Here is a 13,797-nt window from a genome sequence, read left to right as displayed (position 1 = left end):
ATAGGTACTAGTAATTTTGATGTTGTTTCCTTGGAGACAAAGTGAGGCTCTTGAGTTGCAATGACAACCACCACCCAGAACAGTCAGACATCTCAAAGCTACTGAGACTGCTGGTTTGACTTAGTGCATGGAAGGGTCGTCTGCAGGTGGTTTGGGAAGCCAGGTCTCCCCTCTCAGCCTTTGTCACTTCGTCTATGAGCAGAAAGATTTGGGAGATATCACCTTAGACCCACTTCACCTTATTCTAGCCTGGTTAAGCTGAGGATGACCAGAACTTGGCTCACTGGGTGTTCAGTGAGAAATCTGTTGGGTGGTGGTATTATGGAAGAGACCTTGGTTGCTCAAGGACCAGGATTCATAAGCTTGTTCCTTCCCTCCTAATTTTCCCAAATCCAAACTTCTCCTTGAGACATGTTGTATTCCAGCCAGGACAAACTTCATGTTGGGTTGGAGACAGTTTTAGTTTATTTGAAATCCATGGTTGAGCTCCTTCTTGCAAGGCAAAGAGCACAGCATCTCCATCTCTCTGACCAACAGCAAAGTAAAGTGACTAAGGTACAGAGTTTCTTAGCAGCCACCAGGCATTGGATAACCTTATTTCTCCCATAGATCCACAAGGGCTCATTTGTACAGAGTGACTGCATTGATGATTTTGGGAGTGGTGGACTTAATTAAATTGGTAATTTTTATCCAATGAAAGATATAGCATAAAATGGATGATTTTAAAAGTTCTTTTAGGTTTTGGATTCTGCAAGTTGTTGTTTTAAAATCACCAAGTAGGACCCATAATTGGATGGGAATTTGACTTCTTCACAGGTAAAGGGATTTTCTCAGCAGGAGGAGCTGACAGTAAATAGGCTCTTAACTCTAATGACTTCCTAATTCGGACTGCACTGTAAATTACAAAGATCCCAGAATGAAAGCCTGATAGAATGGTTCTGAGTCCTAGAATTCTCTACATTTTTTATTAATATAGTCAAGTAATAGTTTTTCTGCATATTCATTTTCTAGTTACAAAACTAAACAAATTAAAATAATATAAAATGTTAGACTGCAATGTATATGTAACTAGTATTTATTGACTAAATAAATGATTAATACATACATTATACATTGTTTTACATTATCTACAATACTATACACGTCATGAATTAGTGTTAAAATGTTCTTTCAACAGGATTCTCTGACATCCAGCACACTTGAACTGAAGCCATGGTCCGTATAAATAACGTGACTGAACTGATCATCACCGGTCTTTTCCAGGATCCAGAGGTTCAGAAGGTGTGCTTTGTACTGTTCCTTCCTGTGTATATGGCCACAGTGCTGGGCAATGGCATCATTGTTGTGACAGTCAGCATCAGTAAGAGTTTGCATTCTCCCATGTACTTCTTCCTCAGCTCCTTTTCCCTGGTGGAGATCTGCTACTCCTCCACTGTTGTTCCTAAGTTCATCACTGATTTACTTGCTAAGATTAAAACCATCTCCCTGAAGGGCTGCCTGGCTCAGATATTCTTCTTACATTTATTGGGGGTTGCTGAGAGTGCTCTGCTTATAGTGATGGCCTATGACCGCTATGTGGCCATCTGCAAACCTCTTCATTACATGAACATCATGAGTCGTCAAGTGTGTCACATACTGGTGGCTGGTTCCTGGCTGGGGGGCCTCATTCACTCCATAATCCAGATCCTCATCACCATTCCATTGCCCTTCTGTGGTCCTAATGTGATTGACCACTACTTCTGTGACCTCCAGCCATTATTTAAGCTTGCCTGCACTGACACCTTTGTGGAGGGGGTTATTGTGATGGTCAACAGTGGTTTAATCTCTATAATCTCTCTCCTTATCTTGTTGACCTCGTATGTCATCATCCTAGTCAACTTGAGGAACCATTCAGCAGAGGGGAGGCGCAAGGCACTCTCCACCTGTGCCTCTCACATTACAGTGGTCATCTTGTTCTTTGGGCCTGCTACCTTCCTTTATCTGAGACCCTCCTCTGCATTTACTGAAGACAAACTTGTGGCTGTGTTCTACACGGTCATCACTCCCATGCTGAACCCCATCATCTATACTCTTAGAAATACAGAGGTGAAAAATGCCATGAAGAAGTTGTGGGGCAAAAAGAACTCAGAGACAGAGTGAAAGGAGCAATAAATAATGAGAAAGGATTTTGAAAATTAGTCTGTTGTTGATGTAGATTTTGCTGTTTGGTACATATTCAAATATAAAAGCAATAAGAAGAGCATAATTCTACCTCTGTACCCCTCATAGTAACTAAATATTCTAAGGACAGGTGTCAGGTAGTCTCACTGATGTATTGAATCTGATTGGCTGCACAGTTTCCTGGGTTCTGCATAGTTCCTCATGAGTCTGAAAAATCTGAAGGCTCAAAGCAAGCGCAAATACAAAGAACATTTAGAAGCATGCTTGTATCTTTCTTCAAGACATGGTAATATTGGATAATATAGGGTAAAGTATATTTTAATACTTGCATACAATATATAAAAATAATTTTACAGTTGTAGGTTTATCATTGTTTCACAACTTAGCATTTCCTTTAGTTGAGAAATTGAAACATTCTTTTTAGTAGCTATTTTGAAATATTTACCTTGTGTGGTTACCTTTTTGTATTATAAAACGTTTGGAATTATTCTTTCTATTCATCTACATGAAGGTACAAATTACTTCTACTTTTTCCTTTCGTTGCACCTGTTTGTTAATAACCTATATTTTATTGAAAAGGAAACTAACCAGAGGTATTATCAGGGGGTATGTGGTGCTGCAGTTTTCAACCTGTCTTTTTCTACTGTGGATAAGCATGCTGTTGGGAAATGCACCTAGGGAATTTTCTATTGTGGCTTCTGGATTCTTGAAATGCAGACCATCTGATCTCAGCCACCAGAGAAGACAGTTTAATTCTTGTGTTATACTGGCATCAAAGACTGTCTAGTGGGCTCTCTCACAATGTTTAACATTTGAAATTAAAGTAATATCAAAATAACACAATTCTACCAATGTATTGAGAAATAAATAATTTTTTTTTTACAAAAATGAAATGATTTTCAGCTTTATGAGATGTTAGAAATATAGAATGTTAAAAATGCTTACTGTCTTATCTTGAAGAATGAAGGATAGGGTAATACTCTTTCTAATTCACATCTATGTCCCATTATTATAAGTGAGCATGCCACACCTATTCTAATGTCCATTGATTTTTTTTTTCAGTGAGGGAAATAAAAGAGTCTATGTGAACAATGTACGTTGTTATAGCTCCTGGAATCTCTTCAATGATTCGTTGTTTCTCCCCATTGTGAAATGTTCTGATTATATCTTACAATTAGTCCCTTTTGGCTTAGAGGTTGTATGGGATTGAACTGATTTGCATCTATTCACCCAGCTTTTCTCAAGTGTGTGACATGCCAGAGTGGGCTGTGGTTTCACCAAGTGTCTTTTGGGCTGTAAGATTATATGCAATAGGAATTTGTGGCTTCAGGACAAGGCATGAACAAATTTGTATGCTGATGAAAACATTGTCTGTCTGTGCTAATGCATGGTAGTCGAAGACAAATCACTACAGAGCATTCAAAATATGTATAGTGCCACTAAAACCTGGAATTTATAAAACTTAACTTACTAAAATTAACATAGGCACACACTGTAGGGACTATGAAACTTGATAGCATAAGTATATTTTCTTCAAGCCTGTAGATGTCTTAGTGTTAGAGGTGAGACTTCTATGCCAATAACTTGATTGCTGTCTGGCTAACTGCCTCTAACCTCAGGCTTTCACTAACCAGTTCTTTATCTCATCCTCACTTATCCTTTCTAATGACTCTCAAATTCCCACACAAATATCAGTGGCTGGAGAGAAGGGGCATTGGCAGAAGCCACAGGCCATGCCCAGCCAGTTCATCTTGATCTCTCACTAGCCATCGAAGAATGTAGTGAAAGCCTGTGTAATTTCCTGCCTCATGATCACCTGCTTAGCAGAGGGACTATACATCGTTAGAGATTTTGCTGGATTATTTGTTGAATGAATGAATTGGTGATTGTTATCTTTCAGAGCCTAATTCTTGCCATATTCGTTGGTTATTGACCACTGTCATAACCAAGACAGGTAGAAGTACAGGGAGACCAGGTAATTTTGTAAATGCATATTATACATATGCAAATGTGAGAATGAGAAGCTGAAGTGGTAATAATGTCAATTAACACTATATATAGTTTTATATAAAAGTGGTAACAGGAGAACAGAAAGTCATTTAGGAAACTGCTGTCCTTACCTGGATACTCACTTACTCACTAGCTGATCAAAACCTAATCCCCAGGGACTTTCTCAACAAGTGAGACAGTTGATTAGCTTGAACTGTTGGGGAGGCCCCCAGACAGAGGAGCCAGGACCTGTCCTTGGTGCATGGGCTGACTTTTTGGAGCCTGGGGCCTATGCTGAGAAATTTTCTCAGCCTTGGTGTAGGGAGGATGGGACTGGACCTGCCTTGGCTGAGTCTGTCAGGCTGGGTAGACTCCCCAGGGGAGACCTTGCTTTGGAGGAGGTGGGAGTGGGGGTGGATTGAGGAGGAGGCCTGGGGGTGGGAAGAGGGATGATGGGGGAATCTGTGGCAGATAGGTGAAATTAAGTTAATTATAAAATAAAAATATTATAAAAAAGAAAAGAAATTCTGATATTTATATTAATCAGAAACTGTAGGCAATAAGCTATATCACCTTTACTTTTCTTTATGTATTCTCTATGTTGGGTGTAACACAATATTGAAATGATACTAAAATGATTGCAGAAGATTTAGAAACTTTCTCCAAGTCATAGTTTATTTGGCCAAGTTTTCCTATAGGGAGAAGAAATTCCATAGGGAAGTTGGTCTCTTGATTATAAGTGTGGATTTGTTTATCATGAATAGTCCAAGTTTCTGAGCATTTAATCACAACCTTGGACATTGTGTGGATAGTTAGAATCGGTACATCAAAACAGGATTTTATCACTCCTGAATTTTCTATTCTTGTGGATGTTATTTATATGCTAGCAGTTGTAAATCTAAGTATGAATCCTGATGCAGGATGGCCAAAAAATTCCTTTCCTTGTGATTTGTCTTAGTCATCAACCTTGTTTTCTAAATACTCTGCACCTGTTTGATCTAGGAGACAGATCCAACACTTGAACCACAGTAATGTTTCTACCTTGTATCCCCAAAGCTTAAGGATTTGGAGAGAGCATTGATTTCTGTGATAGTACCAGATAAATGATAGAGTGTGGTATTGGGAAATCAATTCACCTCTCTTAGACTATTCCCTTTTCTTGTACATTCAGAAGTTAAAATAATATTATTCTAAATAATTATTATTAATAATTAAGAATAATTATTCTCTACATTGTTCAGGACATGATCCTAGGGTGATTTTGGTGAGTGTAACCTGGGTTTGGGTCTTTAATGAGCAGTCTGCTTGGTGGTGATACTATTAGTCAAGGGACTTCATTTATGGAAGAGCACAGGATCTGTAAGGAGGAATCTGATACTCCTTCCCTGTCTAGCTTTTTCCAGAGCACAACCTCTCCTTGAGCCATGGTCTGTTTCATGGGAGCAGAGCATTTTATGGTGAATTAGAGACAATTTACTCGAAATCCGAGGCAGAGCAGGAGCACAGCAGCTCTTCTGACCTGAAGGTAGGTGAAGTGACTAGAGGTAAAAGCACGAAGCTATAGGTATCAGGTAACTCTTCTTTTCTTTAGCCCTGTCTATGCAGACTTCTGTGTTCACCTGCTGATTTGTGACTTTATAGACTTGTCCTCTTGTCTTCCATGCTTCTTAGCAAGCCATTCATTGTGAGGAAAGAGGATGGTAATATGTCATAAGGACAGAGAGTCATGAGAACTTTATTCTGTGATAGTGAAATCCACATTGCAATGTAGTGAGGAAGAATACAGAACAGAGAGGGAAGATAGGATACCCTGGGGTAGGCAACTGCTGTGTAGTGTCTATTTGGGACCTCACTATAAGGGGACAGACTCATTAAGAGCAATCCCGGAACAACCTTGAACTCCTGAAAGCATTAGCATTTGTTTTGTGGGAACAAGGACGTCTTTGTGTATTTTTAGTATTTATTCAGTGCTCAGAGAAGAGAAGATGTATTTGCAATGGCATCATTTGGAAAAAATCTCACTGCACAAACAGGACTTGAATGGGCTTGCAAGATGGGTAGGGTTTTAGGGGACAAGTGAAGGCATTCTGACTAAGTGAGGTTCTGTGTTGGGAATGAACAGCATGAGTGTGTATGTTAAGGGAGAGGATTGTGACTTGAGCAAGGCTAAGAAAAAGCTCGGGCAGATGAGGTGGTAAATTGTGAGGAACCTCAGATTATGAAAACAATGACTATAAAGTTGGAATAATTTATAATTGTCCTGATTTCTCTCTTTATGAATGTTGAACTAATAAGAACTAAAACTTTTAAGACAGCATAAGACATCTTTATTGCTGACAAGATGATAAGAGAAATGGAAGTTTGTTCTTGGTACAAATGACCTAGTCAAAACTTAATCCCTGAATTAGGGAAACATACCCATTCACTAACCATTTTCAGTCTGTTTAAAGCTGACTTAAGAATATTTTTTCTTGTATATGAATTTAGAATAAGTGTTTCAACTTTGAGATGTCAGTCAGAGACAGAAAGAAAATTGTGTAGGGTCCAGTGTTTCTAGGCTTCATCCCAAGTGGAAGAATAAATAATGGCTTATCTCTTCAAAAAATATGTTTGGTTATAATCTATTTTTATTGCTTTTGAATATTTATTTATTTCATTTTTTAATTAATAAATTCCATACAATATGTTTTAATCATATTCTTTCCCAACCCCCTACTACTCCTCCCTGATTCTTCCTCTCCCTACCCATCCAACTTCATGTTCTTTTTCTTCCAAAAAAATCGACTAACCAAAAAAAAAAAATCAATTAACCAACCAAACAACAGTAATAAACCCACCCCCTAAACTACCATAGACAACCTCACAAATACCGAGTCTGTTTTGTGTGCCTTATTATTTCTGGGCTTGGGGCCTGCCCTGGAGTGTGCTTATATGCTCAGTGTCACTCCATGGGAGAAAACTGATATTTCTCTTTCCCAGCAGGAATCAGTTGCAAATAGCCTTTTGGTTAGTTGTGGGATTTTTATCCACTTCCCCTTCTCCATGCCGGGATTTTTGTCTGTATTGAATTTGTGTAGGCCTTGGGCATACTGTCACAGTTTCTGTGAGTTCATATGTACACTGGCCCTGTGTATCTGGAAACAACCTTTCCCTTTTCATCAGCTCTCTAGTTTCTGTATAGAATCCTTTCCCTGTTTCTTCCACTCATCTGATCCCACTTAGCTTTGAGAAATTTTTCTGTCTCTTTGTAATGAATGTCTCTCAGTAGATTTGATGGTAGATGGTGAGAAATGATTGTAGAATGGTGTGGAGAATGTAGTTAGTTCAGTACTCTCAGACATGTGAACATTTGATATAGAAACATATTTCTTGATGTAAGAAGATGTAGAGAACTCTGCTTTGAGTAAAGCAAGGACAGGCCCAACCAAGGAGAGAAAACAGCATGAAAGATATTGGGAAAGGGCAGAGAGAACAGGAAAAACATTTCTTGCTAAAGTGTAGTTTTATTTCCTGATGAGTTTATGGTTTTGGAAGTTTGATCTCTAGGTGGTGATTGGATCATGATGGCTCATTCTGTTCATGCATCCGTAGGCTTGAAGGTTGAGTGGCATTGCTATAAAGGGAGCATGCCTTGTCATGCTTGCTCTGTCTCATCATCTGATAGCTCTGCCATGCCACAACACAGAGGGAAGGTCACCCGACCCCCTTAATTCTGAGCTTGCTTTGGACTTCTGAGCTTGTGGAATTCTGAGCTTATAAATGTGTATTCTTTTTTAATATATTTGTTTTTATTTTATGTGCATTGGTGTTTTGCCTGCATGTATGTCTGGGTGAGGCTGTCAGATCTTGGAGGTACAGGCAGTTGTTAGCTGGCATGACGTTGATAAGAATTGAGCTCGTGTCCTCTGGAAGAACAGTTAGTGCTCTTGACCACTGAGCCATCTCTCCAGTCCCTATGTGTATTCTTTATGATTTACCAAGTCTATACTTCTGGTGTAGTACTTCTCTGAGGAACAGATGGATACAAAGAATTGGACCAGAACAATATCAAAGGGGTAACTTAAAAGGAAGACCTATTATATACAATGAAGATAATACAAATATATGATGTATGTATTCATCTATGCATCTATTATCAATGTAACAATCATATATCTTGAAATCTTAAATTCAGAATTCTTTGTGATGAATTAGAAAGAACCTGAAGGGCTGAAGGTTAGAAAGACTTATTCTGAGTTTCAATTTCTATGTGATTATGGGTAAATATACATTTTGTGGATTTCTATTCTCTGTTAATAGCTAAATTAAACTAAAATAAAAGAAATGGAATCTTAAATTACTAATATTTAATACTGAATGGGAATATATTTGCTAATGAAAATTGAGTAGTAAGTATATGACAAAACAGTCTGTCCTTTCTAGAATGCTTTTAGTGAAATTAATTTGTTCTAAAATTTTTGAATCTTTCTAGCCTTCATACTATCTGATGTTCAACACATTTGAGCTGACTCCATGGCCAATGAAAATAATGTAACTGAATTAATTTTCACTGGCCTTTTCCAGGATCCAGAGGTGCAGAAGGTTTGCTTTGTACTGTTCCTTCCTGTGTATGTGGCCACAGTGCTGGGCAATGGCCTCATTGTTGTGACAGTCAGCATCAGTAAGAGTCTGCGTTCCCCCATGTACTTCTTCCTCAGCTCCTTGTCCCTGGTGGAGATCTGCTACTCTTCTACCATTGTCCCCAAGTTCCTCACTGACTTACTTGCTAAGATTAAAACCATCTCTCTGAAGGGCTGCCTGGCTCAGATATTCTTCTCCCATTTCTTTGGAGTTGTTGAAGTCATTCTGCTTGTAGTGATGGCTTATGACCGCTATGTGGCCATCTGCAAACCTCTTCATTACATGAACATCATGAGTCATCAAGTATGTCACATGCTGGTGGCTGGTTCCTGGCTGGGGGGCCTCATTCACTCCATAATCCATATTCTCATCACCATTCCATTGCCCTTCTGTGGTCCCAATGTGATTGACCACTACTTCTGTGACCTCCAGCCATTATTTAAGCTTGCCTGCACTGACACCTTTGTGGAGGGGGTTGTTGTGATGGTCAATAGTGGTTTAATCTCTACAATCTCTCTCCTTATCTTGGTGACCTCCTATGTCATCATCCTAGTCAACTTGAGGAACCATTCAGCAGAGGGGAGGCGCAAGGCACTCTCCACCTGTGCTTCTCACATTACAGTGGTCATCTTGTTCTTTGGGCCTGGTGCTTTTATTTATATGAGACCTTCCTCTACCTACACTGTGGACAAACTTGTGGCTGTGTTCTACACGGTCATCACCCCCATGTTGAACCCCATTGTCTACACTCTTAGAAATGCAGAGGTGAAAAGTGCCATAGGGAAGTTCTGGAGCCAAAAGGAGAACTGAGGGACTACAGACAAATTACAAATATATCTTGCTTTTTGTGTGTATTGAAATGAGTTTTGTTTTTAGTAGGTCTTTTTCTTTCCTCTTTTTTAAGAAAAAAAAAAACTACTACAATTTGTAATAAAAATTTGTTTGTGGCACAGTTCATTTGGTAACTTGCCCTGTGCTGTGCTTTTCCTTATATGCTTAGTTTTAAAATTAATCTACCAACAAGAGGCCATGTCACTGAATCTGTTTTTTTAAATTTCAAACTAACTTTCCCTGTCTTGAAATTACATGTTGTGTTCATGTTTACTTAAAATAGCTCATGTTTCCACAGTTTGTAATCTATCCCAGTGAACAGAAGGTAGATAATATGCATGATTGTGAGGTGTTTTATTTGATTTCTCTGTTTGCCCCACGGAGATGTCACACAGCACAGAGTTGCTCTGTCCTTCATGTTTTGTTCCCTGGCAACTCCTTTGCAGCATCACCATTATTCTTTAGGACCACTATGAAGTAAATAAGGGTTACTGGAACATAAGAACTATGATGCTGGGCTGTGGCCCTGATAGAAGATGTGTCTGAGTGTTGAGTGCACAGTGATAACACTGGCTAAGTGGGGATCATGTCTTTAGGAGGATGGAGTAAAACAACCTGAAAATGATATCTTAAAAATCTTATTTCTGAAGTTTCTGACTTAATGTTTTGTGGCTGAGGTTAACCACAGATAACTGGAAAGCATAGATAGCAGAGCCTACTGTATGTAGTTTTTCATTTGTATTATAATATACTTTTTACATGTTAATGGAAATGAATATCTTACCCTTAAGTATATCACTCCTTTTAAAAACTAGAACACAATTTGATGACTCCTGAACCACACCTTTGTAAATAAGCATATAAAGATTACTGGTTGTCCTTTATGCTTAAAGAAGCACTGAGTAGCGTTTCATGTCGCTCTGTGGATATTTGTCAATGTGTGCAGATATTTGATTCTCACAGAAGTAGAAGTGGGTGGAACAGTAGGGAGAAGTCTCAAAAGCCCCAAGTGCTACACCAAACAGCCTGTCGCAGCTCAGGACAGCCCACTGGCCTTGTTCACACTCTTGCATGAACTGACCAAACACTAATTGTCCCATCTATTTTTTTTCTTCTTCTGGGACTTTTAAGTCTTTGCCTAAAACAACCAAACAACCATTAAAAACACTAAGTCTTAAGACAATGATTAATTATACAAGCCATCATAGTGCCAGATTAAAAAACCCTGCTTTATTTTGAGCTTCCCAGCAGCACAGTTAGAAAAATACCCAAGGAATCTTTGGTGGTGACACAGAATATCTTTGTAAAAATTCACAATTTAAAAAATATTATTTTGGTATCATTCATCCCTCCTTCCCCCTTCTCCTTCTGTATTGGCTCCTCCATCTCTCAGTCTGAACGCACTCTCTGGTTTATCCATTTCTCTCTTCATATCACCTGTATCCTGCTAGTCCTCTTCGAAGCCCTCTGTCCCCTTATTTTAATAAATGTCATCAGTAAATACAAGAGCTTGGTGTGTCTGTATCTGTGATTCTCCTCAGTAATGAGCATTCTTGCTTTTGGGTATAATGTTCTAAGGCAGAGATCCATTTTGAGGAATATGTTTGGATCCATGACATTTAATAACACAATTGGCTTGAAACAAAGTGCAAATTCAGTGTTTTTTCTAGGACAAAATCCACTTCATTGGTTTATTCCTTCTTCCTCTCCCACTTCATAATATCTTTATGCACTTATGGATATAGCATGGATTTCAATACATGTATCCAATATGTGATTATTAAATCATAGTAACTAGTAAATATACATATACATGTACATACATACATACATACATATGTACATACATACATACATATATTCATGATTTTGTATGCTAGGTACATTCAACTTTTTCTCCAGTACTGATCCTAAAATATTCATTAATCATTCATTCATTGATCATTCTCACTCACTTTTCTTACTGTTCTATGGAAGATTCAAAGTTTGTCCTGCTATCCACCCAAACCCATGAACTGAATAGAGACCATTTTGACAAATATTTTGTAGGTTAATCATTACTTTCCTTCATCTCTTCCTTTCTTGTTTTTTTTTTGACCTCCATTCTTTCCTTCTCCATCCCTCAAGATAACTAAATGTGTTTCATTTAGAAAGGGAACAAAGCAATGGAATTATCATAGGATATTTGGCATGAGAATATTAATCTGCTTTTCTCTTCTAATGCAGACAAATGCATCATTACATTTTTCTCTTCTTCTGATTGGCATATTGTACCTTAGAGACCATCTGATCCTGATCATAAGAAAAAATCTGAATTAGTTTTACATCTTGTGACATAATGGTGCAAAAGACAGACTTTGGGCCCTATTACAATGTCTAACATACAAAATAGGAAATAACATTAAAAATGGCATATATTCTGCCTACCAACAAGAATAATGAAGTAAAATAATTTTTATGAAAATTAGTAATTTTTGTTTGTACAGATGTAAACACATAGAATATCAAAAATTTGTATGTTTTCTTAACTCAGAAGAATGGCAGGAATAAATTATCAATGTTGATCTTACATGTTGACCATGTTGACTTTGTGCATGTTTAACTCCAGACCTGTATACCTTCTTTTAAGTGGACATACCATATTGATTACTTTTAAAGTTTGTTACTATTTATTGGTGAAAAATACAAGAGAAATGTGCCTTCAATATTATTTCACCTTTCAGAATTTTCATGTCACCCACAAACCCACAGAATACCAACCATGTCCAGACTGTCACGAAATTGGCCCCTTTGTGCTTTGAGATTACTAAGGCCTGCACTTCATTTGCTGTGCATCTGTTTTATGTATCACAGACCAGGTAAATTAATGCCAGCAGCTTCCCTAGAGAATCAATCAAGCATGCTAGAGGTATACTTGGTACATTTGTTTCTCCATTTCTCCTAGAGATACTGATAGAGATATGTAGATGAATAGTAGTTATACAATCATCATGCAATTCTTCATTCTCTTTGGTGTATCCACTAATCCTTAAGCATGGTTGGTGTGATAGTTTTAATTAGGAGGTTGACAAAATCTAGACTCACCTGATAAGGGAGTCTCAGTGAAGGTTTGTATAGTTTAGCTTGGCTGTAGTTGGAAGTTTCTCTGGTTCTACCAGCCCCATGATCCTGTGGCCCGCTTATAAAATAATCACTCAGAAGTTTATCTTAATTAAAACTGCTTGGCCATTAGCAGCATATAGAATGATATCCCACAGTGCTTGGCCTACGGGCATTTCATGGGGAGTTATCTTGATTAATAGGCAAACTCACTCACTTTGTATGACACCATTCCTTGGCAGGAGATACTGAATTCTGTAGAAGTGGAGTGGGCAGCTGAAGACCAGCATGCTTGAGTTAATCTCTTGCTTTCTGCTGTTGAGTGTGGATGTGATGTGACTCGCCACTTCAAGTTCTTGCCACCTTGTCTCTCTGTAATGATGGACCATAACCTGGATTGTGAGCCAAGCAAGCCCTTCACCCTTCAGTTGCTCTTGGCAGGATGTTTTATCACAGCAACAGGAAATGACAGTAGGACAGGTGAACATTCCTGGAGTAAATTCTGCTTCTTCTTTGTGGATGCCTTTACCTTCCTTTAACATACGGCACAGTCTTACAGACCTGTTAAAATCGTGGTTAACTAAAATCATCTTTCTTATAAAGTCTCTCCCAAACTCCCTCTTCCTGAGGTAGACTTGGGTCTCCTTTTTGTAGCCATTTTAGAAACATGATATAAACATCGCCGCTTTCATTGTGATTATTCATATGTGTTTTTCAGACTGTTTGCTGTCATGCATAAAAGTGTGCGTTGTTCCTTCCTCTTTGTAGTTCCTACTACCCTGCCCATAATTGATGCCCCATAAGCTCTGGTTGAGTGTGAATCCTTACAATGCAAATCACATAGAATTTTCGAACACACATGTGTTGGCACCACATCTTTTCCTCAGGCTCTGACATTCATTAGGCTAATCCAATTGCCTGTCAGGCACAACCTGAAGTTGTTGCATATTCCTTAACTTCTGTGAACGACTGTTCTTTTTTAATGTAAAAACAAAGAAAATTTTAATCTAATTTCATGAAGATTATATAATATAGATATTAATAATTTTCAGTTTTGTAGTTTGCGTTTATCTACTTCAAGATAATATGTACATGCTA

General features: G+C 38.2%; 2 protein-coding genes across 2 annotated transcripts; both read left to right on the top strand.

Annotated features, from left to right (window-relative positions):
• Positions 1 to 1,212: 1,212 nt before the first annotated feature.
• Positions 1,213 to 2,139, top strand: LOC114684866 (olfactory receptor 142-like). Its single transcript, XM_028859413.1, has one exon. The coding sequence runs from the start codon at positions 1,213 to 1,215 to the stop codon at positions 2,137 to 2,139; it is 927 nt and encodes a 308-aa protein (XP_028715246.1).
• Positions 2,140 to 8,661: 6,522 nt separating this feature from the next.
• Positions 8,662 to 9,579, top strand: LOC114684859 (olfactory receptor 142). The gene has a single exon (XM_028859407.1). It carries the CDS (start codon positions 8,662 to 8,664, stop codon positions 9,577 to 9,579), a length of 918 nt encoding a protein of 305 aa, XP_028715240.1.
• Positions 9,580 to 13,797: the final 4,218 nt, after the last annotated feature.

Source organism: Peromyscus leucopus, chromosome 4, assembly GCF_004664715.2.
Source record: "Peromyscus leucopus breed LL Stock chromosome 4, UCI_PerLeu_2.1, whole genome shotgun sequence".
NCBI classification, from domain to species: domain Eukaryota; kingdom Metazoa; phylum Chordata; class Mammalia; order Rodentia; family Cricetidae; genus Peromyscus; species Peromyscus leucopus.
The sequence above is the reverse complement of the archived record's forward strand: the minus strand, read 5'-3'. Positions and strand labels throughout refer to the sequence as shown.